The 24906-nt window shown below is 36.6% G+C and overlaps 1 protein-coding gene across 1 annotated transcript in view; it reads left to right on the plus strand.

The window, feature by feature from the left end:
- LOC105056068 (protein VERNALIZATION 1) overlaps positions 1–24906 on the plus strand; it is a 75710-nt gene that overhangs the window by 50565 nt on the left and 239 nt on the right. Inside the window, exons 2-8 of the mRNA XM_010938134.4 lie at positions 7836–7914; positions 8023–8087; positions 8168–8267; positions 8534–8575; positions 14278–14319; positions 14421–14551; positions 24633–24711. Coding sequence (XP_010936436.1) covers positions 7836–7914; positions 8023–8087; positions 8168–8267; positions 8534–8575; positions 14278–14319; positions 14421–14551; positions 24633–24711 — 538 coding nt within the window. The remainder of the gene's footprint in view (positions 1–7835; positions 7915–8022; positions 8088–8167; positions 8268–8533; positions 8576–14277; positions 14320–14420; positions 14552–24632; positions 24712–24906) is intronic.

Here is a 24906-nt window from a genome sequence, read left to right on the forward strand (position 1 = left end):
GTCATGCCCACTGGCACGAGAAGGAAGGGAGAGAAGGGAGGATGAGGAGGGACTTACCACAGCCTTCGATGACCTCCACCGGCGTGAAATCACGGCAAGCACAAGTCGAGGGGCCGCGGCTTCAATCGAAAAAATCAGAGAAGAACTCCGACGATCGTCGGTGACTGATGGGTCTACTCTTAGAGGAGAGGAGGGGGGTTCTTATAGAGCTCGTCCTAGGGTCTTTTAATGGTCCTAGGACTCCGATTCCTGATCAGAATCGGGGAAGAGGAAGACTCCCTCGGGAGTCTTCCTCCTTTTTTTTTTTTTTTTTTTTTGGGCTTTGTGGGCTTTTGGCCCATCGGGCCGGGTTATCACATTATCTGTTCAGGAAAATGTGTTAGAGCTAACCTAAGAACCTCAAAGTAGATGTGGTACGTTCTGTGCAGTTTTATGACCGGTGGAGAAGCACAAATGCCTCTCATAATCTATAAATTCGCAACTGCAGCTAAGCCAGCAACACAAGTATTATAAGAGTTTCCAAAAAAAAATTAAAGTTGAATTTTGGTTGTCTTAAATATGAATCTCTTTGTCAGTTTCCCTTTGCAAGAAGTCATTGCCACTGTTACTGAACGCATTTGGGCAAACAGGATTCTTTTATCTTTTTAAAGTATCATACAACCGGGAAATCTTCTCATGGGATACGTCCAAACAACAATATATACATTTGAAAGATTGGCATCACAAGCATAATTAATGTTGCTCACAAATGATAAATGACCTTATACGGATTGTTGTTTAAGGATTTGGAATTTTATTTCTATGGAGGTTGCATGCAGTAGCATTCACTCATTAGCATTCACTTTTTGAGTTGTTAAAGCATTTGTACTTCTCTAACAAATATGGGAAGGAACATCCATGGTAGCTGCATTTACAGCATATGGTAACTGAGTTATCCGTAATGCATGGGACGCAAGACTTATATTGCTTGGAACTCATAAACTCGGGTGACAGCATCACGCTGCAACAACAACACACTTCGTGAGACATGTTTCATGCATGGGAGTGTAGCCTCATAAGGTGACAATAACCATGACGTTTAGAATTTGACAGACTGATTCCATTTAGGGCATTGTATCATGAGAAAAAAATGTGTTTTTATCTATCAGCGTATGTCATGCCCCAAACCTACCATATGGGTTGGTCACATGACATGACCACAAGAATTCTAGAGTATCACTGTAGAGGTCATGCAAGGCCTAAGATGAACAAATTTCCAATAACTTTAAAAGTTTAAATCAAAAATTAAATGCCAAATACTCCAACTACATAATCTGCCATAACCATCTGCCATAACCAAATAATCAAGCTTATTCAATTATAAAATATTCAAATATGCATTAGTATCAAAAAATAAATTAACTAATAATTCTAATGCTCGAACTGCATGCCCGACCCTTCCATAACTATACATCGTGTGGCTCTGGAAAAAAATGCAACACACACACACACACATACATATATATGTACATACATACATACATTTATATATACATACATAGATAGATACATGTATATATACATATATATACATATATGTACATACATATATATATATACATATACATACATACATACACACACATATGTATATATATATATGTGTGTGTGTGTGTGTGTGTGTGTGTGTGTGTGTGTGTGAGCTTTCTAGTCAGATAAGATTCTTCGCACATCCATAACAATATAATAATATAACTAGCATATAATCCATGCAGTGCACTGGATATTTTCTCTTATTTAAAAATATACTACCTACAAATATTATTTTTTATTAATTATATATTTATTTTAAAATAACATATATTTTACTAATATTTAATAAAGTACAACAATGGAAAAGCACCAAATTCAAGCAATGAATATTGTCAAACTTGGACAAATCTTGAGAAGATACGACGGCGTAGATTTTGCAAAGCCCCTTAAACCCTTCATTTCTTTCTATTTTATTTTTAACCATTTTTAAACCCCTCTATCTCTCCTTCCTCTTCTTTGATCCTCTCCTCTGAGTCCCTCCAACTGTCCAGATGGCTAATACAATGATGTCACCTCAGAAGGACCTTCCTCTATAGGGTCAGCATCACTACCAATGGCAACAGTATTTTTGAGCTCCAAGCAAAGTGGGGATACACCAATTCATGGGACTTGATCGTGAAGACAACACCAGTGGCCTTGTGAGATCCCAATCAAGAATTGATTAGTAAAGTAACTAGCATGAGTCCCTCCAACCAATAGCACGTGAGAAATCTAAAAATTAGAAATCGAGAAAAGAAATCTCCTATGTTGGAATTTTGGAGATGATCGACCAACGAGGAGAGAAGAGAGGAAAGAAAAGAGAATTTGTAGAAATGCAAGAGAAACAAAGGGCCATGCTTTTCCTCATACATCACATTTGCATTTACACCACTGAAATTGAAACATCTCCATGTGAAATTGAATATCTAATTATTAAATACATTTTCAAGAAATAATTTTCATGCACGTGTGGCGGATGTACTATTTATAAATGTGGCAAAGGTGTATGATTATCCCCGTGATTTCACATTTGCATTAACGCAAACATTTCCATGTGAAATTAAATAACCATTTATCAAATATGTTTCCAAGAAAGTATTTTCACGTGCATGTGGTAGATATACTATTTATAAACATAGCAAAGGGCTATGATTATCTAGTGATATCACATTTGCAGTCACACATATGAAACTGAAATGTTTCCACATGAAATTAAATAAACCATTTATTAGATGCATTTTTAAGAAAATATTTTTCATATACAAATGGCTGATACACTATTTATAAACATGACAAAGGACCATGACTATCCCATTATATCATATTTGTATTCACACATGTGAAGCTGAAATGGTTCCATATGAAATTAAATAATCATTTATTAAATATGTTTCCAAAAAAGTATTTTCATATACACATGGCTGATGTACTATTTACAAACCGGCTGAAGGAGAGCATAATGTTGGCAGAGCCTCTATTTTATAATATATATTTATGTATATTAGATTTGAAAATAATAATAAGCAATATAAAGCATGAAATGTCATATCAAATATTTAGTATAACTCAATTAAATCGATAAATATCAGCAGAAACATATGTCAAACATCCATTTTATCAAAAAGATATATCATGACATATCAGTAGGTAAATCAATTTATTCAATATTGGTTTCATATGTCTCATCATCTGTTTCTGTTTATCATAGTTCAAGATTTGATAATAATTTACTTTCTAGCTTTGAACTAATCAAGATCATGCCCTAGTCCATAATTGATAAATAAATTTTCTACGCATAAGCTGTGAAGGCTATCCCATGTGTAAGCCTATGGAAGCTATTCTATGCATAAACTTATGGAGGCTATCCCACACATAAGCTCATAAAAGCTGTCCCACGTGTAAGCTCGTGAAAGCTATCCCAATGGTGTTGAGGTTATTCTGTAGACCCTTCAAGTATGTTGGCAGATTACCATGCAAGGGTTAGGTTAGTCCAGTTCAGTTGCTTGTGCAATACCAAAGGTGAAAATCCATGCAAGTTCATGGAGGCTATTCTATGTATAAGCTTGTAGAAACTATCTATGTGATGAGGTAGGTTGGGAGACATTAATTCTTTTGGCTGAATCCTTGCTGGTTACTTACTTTGGCAGTCACTTTCCATCCCATCACTAGCCTCAGGTTTTAATCCATTGAACTAAAATTAGCTGCACCACTACTTGCTTTCCTAGTTTATAGAATTTTGTTTCATATTTCTTAATTTCTGATCACTCTTGGACTCCTAGCTCGGTTAGGATTATTTCCAAAAAGACAAGTATCAGCCTAACAACCTGTTTAGGCCTTTCTTGAAACACCTCGTGCACATGCTGCTGTCATACAGAAACCTAGAGCGCGTCATGGATTGTAGACAGATTGATAATGGTAAATCACAATAATAGCAATCAAAACTAGACCACAAGATCCATTTCAGCCAAATCCAAGGCTTACATAATTCAAACTTTACATAGAAATTACAAAGATCCAAGAAGAATTTTCAGCTCAAAGCAGCATATGGTGAAGTTCTTTATGGCTGCTTAATTTTGGGAATAATAAGGCACACGAACAACCCTCAGGGATAGAGATGCCTTTTATAATTCAGATAAGGATTCACAAAACTTTAATTGGTGATCCTTCTAGGTTCTTAAATTCTTAAATTAGTTCTAATTTAGATCCTACTTGGACCGAAATTATCTTCCATAAATTTGCATGTGTGCAAAATTGATAAAATGAATATTAGAGGCTTGAATTGATGTTGAAACTCAATTGCAAAAATCCGCATGAATAAAAATCTGAAGTTGAACTTTTATAATACCTTTTGACTTCAACTCAGCACAAACCTTTATGATTGCTTTGAAATTGTAAGACTTTACTGATTAAAGTGAAGAGCATAAAACTGCATATATCATCATTTTCTATAATATTGAAAGTGAATCCTAAAAAAATTATGAAGAATTGGTGGAATGTGATATGAATTCAAATTTAACCCAAATTCATTTAGATTGAAGTCGTGTCCAAGTTCTGAACACTCAGCATGGAATTCTTTCATAATATTCTATAAAATTGAAAGAATAAAAGATTAATTCGAGTGTCATTGAAGCATGATAACCCAATTTATATAATAAACTTATGTGCATTTTATCCATATATTTTGCAATAATTATGGATGTACTAATTACAAATATTCAAGAAGATATACCATAGTGTATGTTATTTACAAACTATATTGTATTGACCAATGAGAACTAGATTAAATTGTAAATAATTTATAAAGAAAACTTTAGAGGATTAGAGCTTAAAAACTAATCGATCAAAGATAGAGTATATGGAGCATAAATTTGGTAAGATAAAGTTGAATATATGGTACCAAGGGAAATTTTTTGTGCATCGCGGGTGGTGTAGAAAATCCGACGGGAAGCACACCACCTTGTCCAATTGATCTACGTAATCAACACTTTCCAATACATATTTAATGTCTGTAGTTTTACTTTTTTGTTTAAAATTTTGGATGACAAAAATATCTCTATTTTTTGAAAAAATTATGACATCATATATCCATATTATTATATCTTACGTTCAGGAAGTCATAACTTTTATCCATAGGATGTCATAAGGTAACGCAGGATGTCATAATATACATGAGATGTCATAATTTTTTTAAAGAATAGGAGCATTTTCATCATTCAAAATTTTTAAACGAAAAAAAAAAGCTGCAGGCATTAAATGCGTATTAGAAAATGATTGGACAAAAATATCTCTTCCATATTATGATATCTTAGGCTATATTATGACATCGTAGGCCATATTATGACATCCTGCATGTAGAAAATCATAATTTGATGCAGGATGCCATAATATACATAGGATATCATAATTCACTATACCATATTATGACATCCTACATATAGGAAGTTATAATATGTCATAGGATGTCATATTTTTTTTCAAAGGGTAAGGATATTTTCGTCATACAAATTTTTTAGACGAAAAAGTGGAACTGCAGATATTAAACATGCGTTGAAAAGTGGTGGCTACGTAGATCAATCACATAAAACGGTATGTCTCACATCAGATTTTCTACACCCCCCCGCAGTGCACAAAGAATTTCTCATGGTACCAATTAGAATTGATGACCAAAAGATACCTCAATATGACCATTAAAAGAAATGAGAATGCTAAGATGGATTTGTGGCAAAAATAGGAAAGATAAACTAGGTTATGAATATATTAGAGTTGTAGGAGTTGCAAAAAACCATGAACAGAGTGATAGAAAATTGGAGTAGGGCATGTGTAACGAAGATTTGAGGAGGCTCTTCCTTGTATATCTTCTTTTTCTTGTAAGGCTCCTAGTATTGGTGTGTTGCTGGGATATGTTATGCGGATGTCCTCTTTCTTGGATTGTTCAGGGTCCTATGCAGTAATATAAATTTAAAAAATTTCTGTTTTTTGTCCCATTTTTTTGTTGGAAGTTTTTCTTTATTGGCATGCTTGTGTCATATGCATATATATGTATGTGTAACTGATTGAGGAATATTTGTTGTGCTTGTTATATGTTTGATCTATTAGATCGGTATGACATTACACAATGGCTTGATTTCTTGTCTGCAAATTGTTCCTTCTCTTCTATTTCCTTGACAGGTTGCTCTCATGATTTGTTATTCAGGGAAAACGTTTATGCTGGCTTTCTACAATAATTATACATGTAGACGTTACACCGGCAGCATATCACTTTTTTTTTTCCTTCTTTCGTGACCAAGGAGGGGAGTAATGGGAAGTTTCCACATTGCTCACCCAATTTATTTAGAAGAACTATAGAGTGAATTTACAGAAAGCATCTTACAACAACCCCAAAAACAAAGAAGGGTGGCAATGTACAAAGTAGATGCTAAATGAAAAGCCAAAGAAACATTAACGAATTCTAGGGAGAATGGAGAAATAGGCTGCCAAAGACCATCCTAAATCACGGATGGGACTGCTTAGCCGTTGCCAACATCTGGAGTATATGGAAGGAAAGGAACAATAGGATTTTCATATTCATGGCTAATTCTCCTATCAAAACTATTGAAATCACTTGTTCGACTATTAAAGAATGGGTAACCTCTGCGCAATTAAGCAACAAAACCCACCCCCTTGAATTTTTTGATATCTTTGAATAAATATTGCTCACTGATAGATGCAGTCTCAGATCCTGAAAGCCTGGTTCTAGAATTCTGCTAATCTGAAAACATCTGTCTCTGTGAGCAACTAAGCACCCTTTCCTTCGTTCTCTCTGTAGTACCACACCAGCTAAACTCCTTGTTGGGACAGGAACAAACTCCTTGTTCCTCTAGGCGTGCGGACTTTAGGCAATTAAACACTGTTGATGGTTATTCTGTTTAGATGTTTTTATAATGCAGCCAATAGAAGAGGCTGATACAACAAGAATTAGGAAGAAAAAGCGGCCGCAACACACATATCATTGCAGAGGATGACAGACGATCTAACCCGGGGTTGTGCAATTGACGAATAGGGAGGAGCATTTACAATGCTGGAATTCAACCAGCCAAAAACAGGACTTACTCGTCGCTAACAGAGGACCTATAAATCTATAACACTAACAAGTTCTGTTTTAGCTTTTAGTTGTACACACAAACAGCGTATAACTTAACAATAAACAAAGACACATACGTCAGCTATTGTTTTCACTTTACCGAGCAAGAAGCACTGCAACTCTAATTTTATATTGTGCTGCATCTTTAATCAACCCGTTGTCCTTATTTTTCTTACTCCACCACTGCAACAAAATGAAGATAGAAACAACATAGATGTTAATTCATGATGGAAAGATGAATACAGACAGGTTGTTCCTCTTTCAAGCATTGAAGTTGGTATTTGTTTGTTAACTGTTTGGCAAGTTTGTTTGTTTGATATCATCATGGAGAACCGTTAGAAAGGAAGCATTAGCAGCTGCAGAAGTATACGTCTCTGAGGCTACTTTGTGTTTAAACTTAATTTGTATCGTTTTTCTCTTTTCTTGTTACATTGGTACCTTTGGATAAGTTTAAAAACAAAGTTAAATCTTTGCTGATTGGAACTTTTCTCATAGGTTCATTTTAGATGCCAACCCCGTTAAGAAATGATATGTATAACGATCTGACTATCGAAAAATGGCTTAAAGAATTTTCAGACGCATAGATGAACTGAATCCACATCTTTGAATCTGTAGTGAGATAATAGACATAGAAGTCAAGAGCTGATTTTTTTCTCTCTAACAGCATGGAAAAGATTCTTGAACGCTACCAGTGTTATTCATATGCAGAAAGAGCCCTTGTAGAAGAAGATCCTAAGTCACAGGTAAGAGAAATAAATTGAGAGGACTGGAATACTTTATCTTAATGCTTCACTCCGTTAGACCCATAAAATTTACCAGATATCTGACATCATTGTGAGTACGCTAAACAGGGAAGATGGTGCCATGATTATGGTGAACTAAGGTCCAAGGTCGAAGCTCTACAAAAAAGTCAGAGGTATTGTGATGGTGATCATAAACCATTGTTACCAGTTATATAAACATCTGACGTGGGTTTTCATATTGTGATATGTTCAGGCATCTCATGGGAGAACAACTTGAATCTTTGACATTTAAAGAACTTCAACAACTAGAGCTTCATCTTGATGGTGCTTTGAGACATATAAGATCCAGAAGGGTGAATCAATCTTTCTCATTTCACTAATCCTGTTGTAACATCCATACAAGCTTTCCTGCAGATACTGCTTCCTTCCCTTGTATCCTTTGTTTCTTAGTTGCTACCATGGCTGTGGATGCCAGAACCTTTAAGATTTCCATGCATGCGTTTCATGTCTCTTCCAGTGGGAGAATGCCTTTCCTAATGGTTTTACATGATCAATTTGTGTTGTCAATGCTATTAGATCTTCTTCTTCTTTTATTTTATTTTATTTTATGCTTTTGCAGAACCAGCTTCTATTTGATTCAATTGCTGAGCTTCAGAGAAAGGCAGGCTCCACTATCTTTGTTGGATATATTTTAAATGATTTTGGTTTCATGGAATTTTACATTGCAAATTCATTTTGTATATCTTTATGCTTTTCCTGCCGGTTTCCACAATAATTACAAATCACCAGGTCACGATCTGCCAATACAAACTGTCAATCTAAATCAAGATGCTTGCCTTAACACTGAGGATAGTGCTTATTGTGCAAGTTCTTAAAACTTGGACGTTTCATTCTGCTATTTGATTTGGTCATACAGCGCTTGCACTATTTTCTCCATACGGCAGTTCACGTTTACTTTTCTTCATCATATTAAATGTTCTTGCATGGTGTTATAATGCTATTATTCATAAACAGAACAGATGCTCTTTGAATTAGTGAATATTTAATACAACTTCCCTTGTGATTCAGTGTTTGATTGTGATATTGAAGGGGATATCAAACTTCATAACTGGTGCCTTGCTTTTTTATAGAATTTTGGCAGTTTTTTTTTCCAAGATCCAAGGAAAAGATACTATGAAGTAGTTTCACCTATTATCATATCTTTCATGCAATTTTTTGGTTTTAGTTATATTTTGTTTTACCATTTCCATTTCCGGCATCTGATCTTTGGTATTTATAATTTACCAACACGCAATATGTAATAGTTAGCCGTACATTTTGACATGTAACCATACTTGTACAAAATACAATCTTATATGTGCGTGTAACATTAGTAGTCATTTGTTTGAACGTGGTCATTTACAAACCTGACCCATACATTTTGTTGGGTCTTGTTTTGAGATTTGATAATTTTGAAATGGTCTGGCAAGTTATCATATTTTTCACTACCATCTACAGCATTAGTTAGGAGTGTCTTTGGTAAATATAATTAGGTTTATGAGATTTCATTCAGTATGGAAGGTGAAAGAATATAGACATTTCTCTATGCAATACAAATCTATAAAAAAAAAAAAGAAAAAACTAATGAAAAATATCTAATTGAGTTTTAACTTAAAAGTAACCAGCCACTTAACTTTCAAGTTAAAGATTCTATCCATTTGAAACATAATTTAAAAATAACTACCCAAATGAGTTGAAATGATCCAATTATCCTTACAGTTATAAAACAACACTACCTATTATAAAGTAATACTATATTATTATATAACAATATTGCACTATAATAAAAATAACATTACGCTATTATAAAGTAATACTACACTATCATAAAGTTATACTGCATTATTATAAAGCAACACTGTATTGTTGTAAAGTAATGCTACAATAAAAAAATACTACATTATGATAATATAATATCATTTTATTGTAAAAAAATACTAGGCTAGTATAATACAATAAAGCAATACTGTATTATTATAAAGAAATACTATACTAATATAATGTAATACTATCTTATTATAAAGAAATACTACATTAATATAATATAATAAAGCAACACTGCATTATTAAAAAGAAATAATACACTAATATAATGTAATACTAACTTATTATGAAGGATTACTGCACTATAATAATGTAATACTATAGTATTTTAAAGAGTATAAAGATATAAGGGTAATTTCAGCTAAAATGGATAGTTGTTTTTAACTTATATTTGGAATGGATAAGTACTTTACATAAAATTCATTTGGTGAACTACTTTTAAATTGAAAGTAGAGCTAGAGATTTATCTATAATTCTCTATAAAAAAATTTATAGTTATTAGAGAATTTAAATTAATCTGTCCTCAACATTTAAAGATAAACTTTGATAAACGATTTAGTGGTGTCACTATCAATGATGGAGCATTCAAAACAAAAATCTACATTATCGATTATTATCCACATTTGCAAGAGCAGTTATAAATAAAAATTGTATGTTTGATCATCTCTAAATGTAAAAACAAATGTGTCCATTATGCTAGAATGCTAAAATATATGCTAGGACATTTAAATTTAGAATCCTCTTTTTTGAGTAAAATTTCAGAATTTTCTTTGTTGATCGTGATATAAACATTGACGACATGCATTGATTGAATTTAAAAGGTTTTAACTTTTTAGATCATTCCAGATCATAGTCTAATATGATTAAAGTTATTAAAACAAAGGTTCAATCTACTCATGCATTGAGGTCAAGGAACCCATGAAGCAGGGGCTCAACTTGCTCATATATATAGTCCGAGTAACATATAAAGTGGAGGTTCAACCTACTTGTAATTGAATGCCTCGTGATCCATACAATAGAAGTTAAACCCGGTGGACATCTTTCTATCACTAAGGGAGTGGGCCAAGTCTTGCTTCCGTTTGAGGTTTAGGCTACAGAGAATGTGATATATATTTTGCATTGTATTGTGTATATTGATCAAACAATGAATTCATTTTTTTCAATTTCTTTCTTCTTATTCTTTTTTATCTGTTTAATCACTTGAAAAATTAAAGTCCTTGCTTTAAAGGCAAACAAAGAATCTAGACCCACTTCCATTGACCACATCTATTATCATGGTGAGATTGTGGTGGTTTAAAATGTCAGGAAACAGTATGTATATACCTGTATGTATGTATGTAAATACATGCACATACAAGGACTCGTGCATGTCTGCATACATAGCACACAACTATGAAGGTGCTTACGATAGATGCATATTGTGAAGAGAGGATTTACACGATCTTACCCAAAAAAGCTAGCCTAAAGCTATTATTTGGATTTTTTGACCTTGCATGAGCATCCAAGATCTATCCAATATATAACAGGTGTTGGAATAAAGATATATCCATATAGATCCTTATATGCTCCTTCCATTCAAGTCCTAACATCTTTGCCAAACTAAGAGCCCAAATCTATTCAAATTTAATCACAAGTACCATAAATCTAATTACAAACATCATGATTAGTTCATCATCATCAGCCTGTCTAAGTTTGGACTATAATATCCCCCAATCCATATGACCCATGGACAAGTCTGTGCTCTAATACTACTTGTCACGGACTCAAAATTCAGAAGTTTAAGTTGGGAAGAGGACTGACCCAGGTTAATAAACTCATGTGGCATCCTTTTTATTAATCATTGTGGGATTATGACAATCTCTGCTACCTAATCTTGCGATGCTCTCATCATGGTTAGCTACACTTCGAGCAAGAGGGGGCCACCCATGGATTGAATCCTCGAACCTATCAGGTTCTTCTCAAGCATGATACCCTCTAGCAAGGAGCCCACAAGACTAATAAAGGTTGTGATGCACAATAGATTGGGCTTTAATATCACTTGTAATAAGGCCTCATCCAAAAAACTAATTAGGAAGTATTATTTGAGTTCTTTGATCTTTTTTAAGTGTGAAAGATCTATCAAGCACGTAACCAATGTGGAACTAAATATATACCTACACGAGTCATCATGCTAGACTTCTTAATGCGGTCTATGAAGTCAAATTGTTCGATACAAAAGCAAAAATGTATTCTCAAGATTTATTGCCTACCATTATGTTGTCTGAAAAGTGAATATAATAAACTAGATATTTTGAACGAATGACTTGTTATATAGGCAACAAATCTTCAAAAGATATGATTTTATATATATAGGCATTTTAAACCTTGTAAAACGTGACCAAGACAATTTTTTATTTTGCAGTCTGTCCTTTGAATTTGATAGCAGGTGTGAATCCTCATTTCACACCCAACATTCATGTACGTTTAAAAAGGAAAAAAAAAAAGAAACTCCAGTGGAGTTTCCTTCCTCAAGAGGCCTTTGACTCCATTAAATAGAACCGCCTAATCTTAAACAAAGGAAAGGGTTGTCGGCCGTGTTTAATGACCAAAAGTCCACTTTAATGGAGACTTCTTACAAGGGAGCCTTAGATTATGCTATAAATGAGATACGATACTGATAGACTGTTCCATCCCAAAATGTTGAACTCCAGTGGTAAAGGATATTCTGTTATACAGGACCCCTTTTTCTTCATGTTTGAGACCACTAGCATCTTCCTTACATGGCAGTTCAAGCCATTAATTTATTTCATTTACAATGATGGAAAACTGACTTCACAAATCTGAAACTATTACATATCATTTTGACAGAATAAGTCTTAATTGGTAAAGCCCAACATGACCCCATTTAACTTGCCAGAGAAATTCTTTGTGCACCATCGGCAGTGCACGCGTCGGCCAAAAAAAAAAATTTTTTTTTTCTTCCGGCCCCATGTGTGAGCCAATCACCACGGATAGTGCATGCGATTCTGCACCGCCAACGGTGCACAAAGAATTTCTCAACTTTCTAACATGGGACATGGTAACGGGCTAAGTTGCTCATTTTGATGTCACCAACCCAACAAGCCTTGTAACTGAGAATATATGAATAAACCTTGCCTATCTTCTTCTCCAAAATATAACAGCAATGGTTTAGAATTTTCTTTATGTATAAGTTGGGGATGTAATCCTTTCAAATCTTTGAGAATGTTTTATAAGGACGTCTTGACACATTTCCACAAGGAGTTAAATAGGAATTCTAATTGTGTTAATTTTGGATTTTCTCAGGCTGTATAGAAAAGTGTTTACTTAAATAAAAAATTGGAATAGAAATCTGAAGGAGTGGAGGGAAACTTTTATTTTTATTTTTGGCTCAATTAGGGACACTTTTTATCTATTTTGATTTCTATGTGTGAGACTAATGGAATTTGTTGGTTTTCTTTTCTCAAATCTTGTGATGTCGTCGAATAAATGTGAGGCTAACAATCTCTGCAGATGATTTCTAGGTCCATCGACTGAGTTTGGTACTCTCTTTCTTCCCCTCTCTTTTATACCATGAAACTCAATTAGGACTGAGACGTTGTCTGTTCAGTCACAGGGTTACAGATATGGAAGTCTCAAAACTCACGAAGCTCTCATTAGAAGATTGTTTTTTTTTCCCCCTTTATTCTTAGCTTTAAGGTTTTAGCTCGTGAAACTAGAAATTTAATAAGTCTAATGTAAAACACTCATTTAAGTTCTCAACTAAGAGAGCTCTTGACCTATGTTTTAAGCTTTTCCTCTGACTTATGGACTCTAGGGTTTCATTTCCTGAAATCATCAATTCTTAACTTCAGAGTTTTGGTCTCCATGTGTCCATTAGAACTGTAAGTTGTAGTCCTAAAACCTGAAGAGCTTAGAAACCAGAAACTCTATAACTACAGCCTTAGAATCAGAATTCTAGAATTAAATCCCTGAAGGAAATTCAAAGGAATTTTAATCATGAAAACTGTTCATAATTTAAATTTTATGACTAGAACTCTGGGACATCAGAGTTGAAAACGTGAAACTTTATGATTTAAAATTTCACTAATTTCAGAATCCAAGTAAATATGAACATTTAAATATCTAGTAGGAGGTTTTATGATTTGTATTTTGGGATTTCCGGAGGTTCTAATGCGAAGAATTCCAAGATCAAGTCGAATTGACATCCATATCGACTAACTTGGAAGTGTGGACCTTCATGTCCCCAAACTAACTCTATTTTTAAAATGTCAAATGGGATTTCTCCCATAACCACAGCATGTGACATAAAATAAGCCCTCATCAAAATTGTATTATGTGTTTTGAAATTATTTTGCTGTTTGTTATGCAAATGTAATGCATAAAAATATCTGGAATGTAAGATTTCTTGTGCAATTACATCGTAAATATTTTGATAAAGCAATGGAAAATACTGTTCTTTTTGTCTTCATATGCAATTTGACTATCCGTTAGTTCTCACAGGAGAAGGCGTTGCATGAGCAAAACAGCATACTGGAGAGGAGGGTATGCCGTCATTTATCTGGTCCTGCATGTTGATGTTCTTCCATTGCAGCATAACTATGTTTATAAGATCTGACATCAGATTTCTGAATGTTTCTGAGCAGCTCATGGAGAGTAATGGTGCGATGGCTTTGACCGAGCACCCACGCTGGGAACCACAAGGCCAACCCCAGACAAGCTCCTCGTCACCGCCACCCTACCTAGCAACAGACTCTCTTCCCACCCTAAGCATTGGGTATAATTTCTTCGACTAAGTTCTCAATTTTAAAGACGGGAAAAAAGAATGTCCATTGCTCATAACAAGCATGTTATTCTGGTACTATTTCCACATAGTTTTGCTGAAAAAAATAAATAAATAAATCGTTACAATACCATCTGCTTGTTTACATACTTTTGCCTCATACAGTGACCATAAGTTGGGATCACAGATACGTTTGACTCTATTTGCTTTTAAATAATGGCCTAATAAGTAAGACAACCAGTTTGCCTTCATACTATGTACATATCAGCCGTTAGTAGTCTTTTGTTGTTAAAAGGCAGCATAAGGATGTGTTGAACGTGGAGGAAAGGAGTAAAAGAGACATTATTTTTTATTATTTCAAATGGGATAGAGTAGTCCCCAATATATACAATATTTAGTCTTTTTACAAAAAAATAGCACAACCCATTGCCACCTTGATTTTTTCTAATTAAAGAATCTAATTAGAGAATATATTATAATCCAAAGTCACCACTATCCCTAATTAGAATATCTAATTAGGGTAATACAGCTTATTTTCCAACACTCCCCCTCAAGATGGGGCGAAGATATTATGCAGTCCCATCTTGTTACAGATATATGAAAAGACTGGAGTACTAAGCCCTTTTGTATAAATATCAGCTAGTTGTTCGGAGGATTTGATAAATGTAAGGCAAATAACACGCTGATCTAGTTTTTCTTTAATAAAATATCGATCAATCTCAATATGCTTTGTCCGATCATGTTGAACAGGATTATTAGCAATATTAATGGCTGCCTTATTGTCACAGAAGAGTCATAGGAGAGGTCTGAGAAAGATGCAATTCAGTTATGAGTTGCTTTAACCATATGACTTCACAGACCCCTTGAGCTAAGGCTCGATATTCAGCTTCAGCACTGGAACGAGCGACCACATTCTGCTTCTTACTGCGCCATGTCACAAGATTACCACCCAAGAAAGTACAATAACCTGAGGTAGACTTTCTATCATCCAAGGTTCCAGCCCAGTCAGCATCAGTATATCCCTCAATCTTAAGGTGTCCATGACGAAAAAACATAAGTCCACGTCCAGGACATCCTTTAAGATATCGTATAATTCGATAGATAGCTTCCTGATGTTTTTTACGAGGATCATGCATATACTGGCTTACAACACTAACAGCAAAAGTGATATCAAGACGAGTATGAGAAAGATAAATCAGTCGTCTTACTAAGCGTTGATACCTTTCTCGATCAACTGGAGTACCACCGTCAGCCATAAGATGATGATTCTGCTCAATCGAACTAGCTGCAGGTCTACAACCCACCATGCCTGTTTCTGTTAGTAAGTCAAGTACATACATTCGTTGGGAAAGAAAAATACCATGAGATGATCTAGCAACTTCAATCCCAAGAAAGTATCTTAAAGGTCCAAGATCTTTGACTTCAAATGATTGAGCTAAATGAATCTTTAGACGATTAATTTCTAAAAGATTATCGTCTGTCAGAATTATGTCATCAACATACACTATCAGAATTGCAACCTTTCCACTGTTATGTTGAAAAAACATGGTATGATCAGTATTACTTTGTTGGTAACCCATTTCTAGTACTGCACATCGGAATCGATCAAACCAAGCCCGAGGTGACTGTTTTAAGCCATAAAGTGATCGACGTAGCCGACACACCTTTCCAGCAGTTTCAGTATTAGAGAAGCCTGGAGGAATTTTCATGTACACCTCCTCCTGAAGATCTCCATGTAAAAAGGCATTTTTGACATCCAGTTGAGAAAGACTCCAGCCAAGATTAGCAGCACAAGAAATAAGAGTCCTCACAGAGTTAATTTTTGCAACTGGAGCAAATATTTCATCATAGTCTATTCCATATGTCTGAGTATAACCTTTTGCTACCAATCGTGCTTTATAGTGATCAACAGTCCCATCTGGAGTTTGTTTCACCGTAAAAACCCATTTGCAGCCAACGACTTGTTTTCCAGCAGGTAGTGGAACAATCTCCCATGTATTATTCTTGGCCAAGGCCTTCATCTCTTCAAGCATTGCCTCCTTCCATTTTGGATCTGCTATAGCATTCTTCCAGTGCGAGGGAACAGAGATAGAAGCTAGAGATGCAATAAAAGTTCTATATGAAGGTGAAAGAGACTTGTAGGAAACAAAGTTAGCAATATCATAACGATAACGAGAAGGAATAACATGTGGACGAGAGGCTTTCCTATGAGCAATAAGAAGATGTAAATCAGTTAAAGAAATATTACCATCATTATTGTGGGAGGAGGAAGATACCGGAGCTGACTCTGAAGGAGACTGTTGGGTAGTAAGAGAATGCATATCAGGCTCAGTGACAAGTAAAAGAGACTGTTGGATAGTAGGAGAATGCATATCAGACTCAGTGACAAGTGGAGAAGACTGTTGCTCCCCCTGTCGATTACTATTTGATTGCTCATGCTCTCCATACTCTGAGCCATACTCTTGGTCAGACTCCCCCTCACGATTGGTGTAATCAGATGAACAACGAGGAGAGAAGAGAAAGTCGGATACAATATTAGGTTGATTGGTGGACATATCCATGGTATCACTGCTAAAAAATATCTTAGATTCTCGAAATGTCACATCCATACTGACCAATATATGCCGTTCGGAAGGATAATAGCATTTGTATCCTTTCTGAGTAGCAGAATAGCCAACAAAAATATATTTGAGAGCTCGAGGATCAAGTTTACCAATAGTAGATCGATGATCTCGGACAAAGCATACACACCCAAATACCCGAGGAGGTACAACAAAAGAAGATACTCCTTGTAGGCACTCAAGTGGTGTGCGATAGTTCAAAGCTCGAAGAGGCATCCGATTAATAAGAAAAGCTACAGTAAGAACTGCCTCACCCCACAGATACTTAGGAACTTTCATAGTGAAGAACAAAGACCGAGCTACTTCCAATAAATGTCGATTCTTACGTTCAGCCACTCCATTCTGAGCAGGCGTATCAACACATGTAGTCTGATAGACAATCCCATGAGTAGCTAAATACTCACGAAATTCTCTATTAATATACTCAGTGTCATTATCAGATCTCAGAGTTTTGATTGTTGTATTAAACTGAGTATTTACAAATTTATGAAATTCCTTGAAACACCTGAAAACCTCATCCTTTGTCTTTAGTAGGTAAACCCAGGTTACTCTACTATGACAGTCAATAAATGTCACAGTATCGGTGTCCAGAAAAAGAAATAGTACTACACGGCCCCCACACATCCGAATGAACAATATCAAAGATTTTGCTACTTCGAGTGCCAGAAATAGGATAAGTAGTTCGTGTGTGTTTAGCAAACTCACATGCATCACAAACCAATGTATGCTTGTCACAAATATTATATAAATTAGGAAAGAGTCTTGCTAACACAGAAAAAGATAAATGCCCACACCTACGATGTTGTAACTGAAGTTCATGCACAGCATTCTTAGAAGAACAAGATACAACCAAGCCAGTTTCCAGATTACCTTTCTGTCCTCTTTCAGTCAGATAGTACAGTCCATCATGCATTCTACCATACCCAATCATCTCCTCCGTTGTCAGCTCTTGGAGAACACAATAGGTAGGAAAAAAATTACTTTGCAATTTAAAGCAGCTGTAATGGAGCTTATAGAGAGAAGATTAGTGGAAAAACTAGGAACATGTAAAATTGAGGACAGTGTTATGGTTGGTGTACAGTTGACAGTTCTTTTTCCTGATACAGTAGAGAAGGATCCATCAGCTATACATACTTTATCCTGACCAGAGCAAGGTAAATATGACACAAAAGATTTGGATTGTCCTGTCATGTGACTAGTAGCTCCTGACTCTAGGATCCAATATTCGAAAGTATCTAAAGTAGTAAGTGCACTACTATTATTGGAAGTATAAGAACTAATTTGTGCAAAATTGGAAGAAAAATTGCTAAGCAAACTCGTAGCAGATGAAGAGATAGTGCTAGAAGTGTTCAGCTTGATCAAAATTTGACGTAAATTCTGAAGTTCCTCCACAGATAAAGAACCTCCAACAGTAGTAGATGGAGTAGCAGAAGTAGACGAAGCCGTAGTAGACAGAGATGCTGAAACAGATGAAGTAGTATCGAGGACTTCAGAAAAAGTGGCTTGACCACGGCCATTTGTTCCTCCAGAGCACCCTCCTCGTCGACCTCCTCTACCACGACCTTGGATAGATGAAGGACAACCATGTAACTGCCAGCATGTATCACGGATGTGCCCAGTTTTGTTGCAATAATAGCATACCCGCGTATCTCGATCACTTCTGTTGCGTGGCTGTGATTGGGGCTTAGCGATCATCGCAGTACGGACTGTTTCATTAGAAGAGGCAATCATCACACATCGATGGGTTTCCTCATTTAGAATTAGTGAGAAGACTTGATTGAGAGAAGGCAGATCAGAATTTCGACCCAAAATTTGAACTTTAATTGGATCAAATTCTTCATTGAGGCCAGCAAGAAAATCAAAAATTCGCTCCTCATTTATAAATTTTTTGAACTCAGCAGCATCACTAGCGCAACTAGCTTTGAAGGAACGATAAAAATCCAGCTCTGACCATAAACGTTGAAATTCTGCCATGTAATCGGTGACAGAAAAATTGCTCTGTTTGAGTGCACGTATCTTGCGTTTGAGCTCAAAAGCTTGGGTTGTGTTGCCATATTGTGAATAAGTTCGAGTAGCAGCCTTCTAAATTTTTTGAGCGGTTTCAAAGAATGACATGCCCTGAGCAACTGAGGGCACCATAGAATTGATTAACCAGGCCATCATGAGTGAGTTCTCTGACTCCCACTGTACAAAAGCAGTGTCTCCTGTTGGTGGCTGTGGTTTAGCTCCGGTAAGAAAATCCTCCAAACCACGGGCTTTAATGAACAGCCGCACATTTCTGGCCCATAAAAGATAAGTGAGGGATCTATCCAATCGAACAGAACTGATCTGAAGAGAAGGATTATCCATCCCAGATCGAGAAGTAGAGGAACGAGTCACCACCTCACTTATTGTCTTCTCCAACTCAGTGAAATCGTCTGACATTTTTCTCACAAAAAAATCACTGAAGCATAATCATCCTCACTTTTTTTTTGGAAGGAAAAAAAAATCAAGTGGAAAGGAATCTTGATACCATGGCAGAAATTTTGATACCACGGCAGAGGGGTTTCCCTCGTTCACTGGAATTCATGGCATCGCACGATGAGTTTGCACAGCGAGATGGCGTGGCGGGGCGGCGACGTTGACGGAACCGTGGCGGCTCTGAGGCGGTTGCAGCAGCGAAGAAGTAGAAGATGTCCGGTAACAAAGAAGAAGAAGAAGGAGGCGGCAGTGGCGACAGAAGGCACAGCGGCGGCGTCGGAAGGCACGGCGGCAAGGCGGCGGCGTCAGCAATGAGATGGCGACAGCGAAGAAGAAGAATACGGTGGTGGATCGATGAGATCGGAGAAGAAGAAGACGGTGTTGGTGGTGGCAGCAAGACGACGGCGGTGGTTACAGGATTGGATGGAGACGGCAGCGGTGGCGGGATTGGTCGGTGGAGATGAGGGGACAGGGTGGTGCCGGGATAGAGATGAGGGGACGGAGATGAGGGCAGGGTGATGCCTGGGTGGTGGAGTTGAGGAACAAGTGGGAAAGGATTAGAACGAGTGGGAAGGAGATGAGGGAAAGGATTAGAAGAAGGATGTCACGTCCCGAACCCAACACCCGGGTCAGATACGTGATGGCCACACACTCCTTAGAGCAAGCCCTAAAGAATATGCAAGGCCAAATTAAATCACTACAACCTTAACATCCATAACAATTAATTTCAACAATAATTTGTAAAATCTTACATAATTACAATTTAAATTTTTTCAATTTTCTGATCAAATACTATGACACTCTATTTATCCTTCTGCTCACCCGTAAATCCAAGCCATAGCCAATCATAAACGTCCTGTAACTCTGAGAAGAAAAGAAAGATAAAGGAGTGTGAGCTTTACAGCCCAGTAAGAATTTCCATATCACACTGATATAGTAATATAGTCTGAAAATAAGGATAAGCAATAAAATATAAAATCTCATGTTCAATGTCCAGAATAATGCAAACATTCATAAATTTTCTGTCTTGTTAAAATAGATGCATCATCATATGTTAACAGGTGAAACCCCTTTTATTCAATAATTATTTCATGTCTTATCTTTCATTTCTCCTTTCACAATCACATGATTTTTTTAACCTTTTCTTTCTGGCTCTGGACTATCCAAGTCTATACCTCAGTCATCATCCGGAACGAATCCACTTAAAAAGTCTTTCAAGACTGTCCCAGGATGAGCTCCTGGCCGGCTGTCCCACGTACCAAAGCCCGTGAGAGGCTGTCCCAGGCATAAGCTCCTAGCGGGCTGTCCCAGGCATGAGCTCCTGACCGGCTGATCCACCTGTAAGCCAGTGGGAGCTGTCCCAGGCATAAGCTCCTGGCGGGCTGTTTCATATGACAAGGCTAGTCCATACCATATATCTCTTTCTTTTCATTTAATCATTATGTATTGATTTCATCAAATCAATTCTGACTTACATTATGATCAACTCAGATATGTCATATCTATATAATCATGCCATCAATCTCTGATACATATATATTGACATAACATACTCATACTTAAAATCAAATAACAGTATCTCAGATATAATAAATTCATCAATCTCAAATCCGACAATGCAAAATCAATAATGTAAGACCAACAGTAAAATAGCATATATATAATAGTGATCATGTACAGAGATTCTTACCTTTACCGGTGACTGATCCAAGCACAGAAATCAATGTTCTTTTTTTGACTTATGAATTTCTTTAACAAAATATTCCACTCGATATCATATGCAGACAATCATCTCTTCATAACCATGATCAAATATAAAAATCATATATAGAGAAAATTATCGATAATCGATCTTAATAACACAAATCGAGGACCTCTCTTAGGATTAATCAAAATTAGGATTTATCTAAGTATCTGGATCCTCCACTGATCCATAAGACTTCTAGAGAGAGAATCCATGAAGAGAGAGAAAATTTTAGAGAGAGAAAGTAGAGAGAGAAAGTGGAGAGAGAAACCTTCGTATCCTTCCGATGAGGCAGTCATGATCAGATCATCAGAGGTCCTATCAGGGTGACTCAATATGAATCAAGTGTTACAAATTTCGAATAGGATCGGACTGAGATCAGATCTACTGCACGAATATCGGAGCAATCTCAATTCATCATATTTTTAATTCAAATATATCCTAGGGTCTGTGATGCAATCAGAGAGAGTAGAAAGATTCTAGAGAGATAAAATCTACAAAAAGAGAGAGATCTAGAGAGAGAATCTAGAGAGAGAAACTGGAGAGAGAAGGTAAAGAGAGAAAATTTTTCTCTCTTCTTATTTTATTTTATTTTTATTTTTCTCTTTCTCTTTCTCTTTTCTCTTTTTTTTTCTTTTTCTTTTTCCTTTTTCTTTTCTTTTTCTTTTTCCTTTTTCTTTTCTTTTCTTCTTCTTCTTTTCTTTCCTTCCCGCGGCTTGTTTTTTGACCGAAACAGGGGATCTTTGATCCCCTCATTGGTTGGCCGGCCGGCGGCGCAGCCGGCGCGGGGATGGTCGGCGGCCAAAGGAGAGGTGATTCGGCGGCAAGAGGCGGCCAAACCGGTGGTCTGTGGTGACCACCGGCGACGGAAAATGGCAAAAAAAAGGATTTCTTTCGCAACAAAATCCGACGACTCCGGTCGCCGACGAGCATGCACATCGGCACGGGAAGGAAGGGGAAGGAGAGAGGAAGGGGAGGAGGCTTACCTCCGTCGCCGGCGAAGCTTTTCCGGCGAGAAATTGGATGTCACAGTGATGGGTCTCCGTGAGGAATTTCCGGTGATTGCCGTCATTTTGCCCCGAGATTTTCGATGGAAAGGAGAGAGGAGGGATCTCCTCCTTAAATAGAGCTGGAGGGAGCTTGTCTCCGACTCCGATTGGGAGCCGTTGAACGGAGGAAGAAGACTCCCTTCGGGAGTCTTCTCCCCTGTTTCTTTCCTTTTTTTTTTTTTTTTTGGTTTGGGCTGTGGCTGATTTTGGGCCGGGGTGTTACAAAGGAGGGATTAGGAATCAAAAAAATTCATGGATTAGGACTTGGTGCTCTGATACCATGTTGAACGTGGAGGAAAGTAATAAAAGAGATTATTTTTTATTATTTCAAATGGGGTAGAGTAGTCCCCAATATATACAATATTTAGTCTTTTTACAAGGAAATAGCACAACCCATTGCCACCTTGATTTTTTCTAATTAAAGAATCTAATTAGGAAATATATTATAATCCAAAGTCACCACTATCCCTAATTAGAATATCTAATTAGGGTAATACAGCTCATTTTCCAATAGGATGTTTATTGGAAATGCTGGTTTCATCCTCTTTATGAGAGAGAGAGAGAGAGAGAGAGAGAGATGCACCATTATTTCATTAAGAATCCACAGTCAGGAGGGTAGAGGAAATGACCTTCACCCACACAAGTAAAAATAAAGCAAGAGAAAAGTGGCAAAGGGTGAGTGAAGGGAATGGGACCAAGAGTAACAAGCCGGACACATCTAACCCAGCTCAACCTCCCAATCCCAGAACAGCAATTGTTGACCTGCAAGTGCTGTGAATACAGCAATTGAGGCACAATACGCCATAAAAGTTTATGGCCATCTCACCAAAATCGGCAATTATCCTGGTCTTCATCACTGAATTCGGCAAGATATCCATCTGGCACTCTGTCCGGCACGCTCCCATATCTCTTGCCCAATTGATCAAAATAAACTCAGCTCTTCTACTCCCTATCCCACATCAAACCAGCCACCTGATACCCCATTGGTATCAAAAAAATTAGCAGTCCCACGTACCTTTACGTTCCCTTCGTACCAAGTCCAGCAACCTTATTTGTTTCACTCGGATGCTGGCCTCTATAAACCGATATTTCTCATGCCTCAAGCTGTTGCAGTGCCTACAACTTCATCCCAATCAGAGAACCACAATAAAGTTCTGTGCTTGTTTTATTTTTCTAAAAGAAGATCCTTACCATATTTTCAGATGTGGGTTCCCAACAATTCCATTCAGCAACATTGAAATATTTTCTAAAAAAGCAGTTATAAGAAGCATAACTGCTTAACAGGAACAATTTGAAGAAATGGTTTGGAAGAAACAACATTAATCCGAGATTGTATTTATTTCTGTTAAGATATTCTATTGCCATGAATTTGCAAGGAGTTTGCATTTTTCCTTGTACATATCTTATGATGACCATTAAGAGAGATGTCTTTGATCTTTTCACTGACCTGTCTTTTGATATTTTATCTTGGGAATTTTATTTTGCATCCAAGTTGCCGATGTTGCCAAGTTGTTTTGATCTAAATGAGGAAGTGAGATTCTGTTTGACAAATATTCTCTAGAATGACATTCTATTTGATCAGACTAATATGTACAACAAATGCTGCATTTAACATTTGGGCACTGAAACCTCTATATATGCAATGACCTTTGGGTACCACTGATATATATGTTTATCATTTGCATGGCATAGTTGGAATCAGTTCGTTCTACCCCCTCGGTACACTTGATATTGAAAGTAAAAACTGTTGTGATCCGCATGTTAATTTGGTTTTAAATCTAAAATGCAGCTTGAGAGATTCGTTGTTATACTTTTTCATTATTTCAGATAATGGTGGCAGACAAACCATCCTGTTAGCAAAACAAAATCAAAACTGCTTGGCCTAAGGTATGCCTATAAGAAAATATAGGCGCTACATCAAATCGTAAAGAAAGAAGATGAACTTCTCATGACATACCCACCAAAGAAAATAGAATACCACTCTATTCCGATGAAGTCGATTAGTTTCCTGTTCACTCTTAATCAATCAATAGAGGATCGTCTAGCATCCCATGCTTCTCAGCTCACTTTTTTATTTTTCATTTTTTTAAAACAAAATACCGAAGATGCCCACCAAATTCTCACAACAGCATAAACAATCACGGAATGCACTAAAACTGCAGTTTAAGCTGAAGTTTTCTTTTTCCTTGTAAATGTGCCAGACGCACAGGTGGAGGGCAAGTCATACAGCCGCTTGACCGGGAAAACAACAGGAGTTTGCCTGCCTGGATGCTTCGCCCTGTAAGTGGGTAGATAATTCTCCTAATGAGAAATTTTTATCAGACATGGTGGTGTCTGTCACGGGCCAGCTTTCTCTCCATTCTATCCCGTCCTGTAATTAAATCTCTCTGTGCTATGATGGTGTGAGACCTTCCAGTTATAGCAGCTAAGCCTACATCCCATATAAGCTATTCTGAAATTTGAATCTGCTCCATT

The sequence above is a fragment of the Elaeis guineensis genome, chromosome 13, assembly GCF_000442705.2.
Source record: "Elaeis guineensis isolate ETL-2024a chromosome 13, EG11, whole genome shotgun sequence".
Taxonomy (NCBI): Eukaryota; Viridiplantae; Streptophyta; class Magnoliopsida; order Arecales; family Arecaceae; genus Elaeis; species Elaeis guineensis.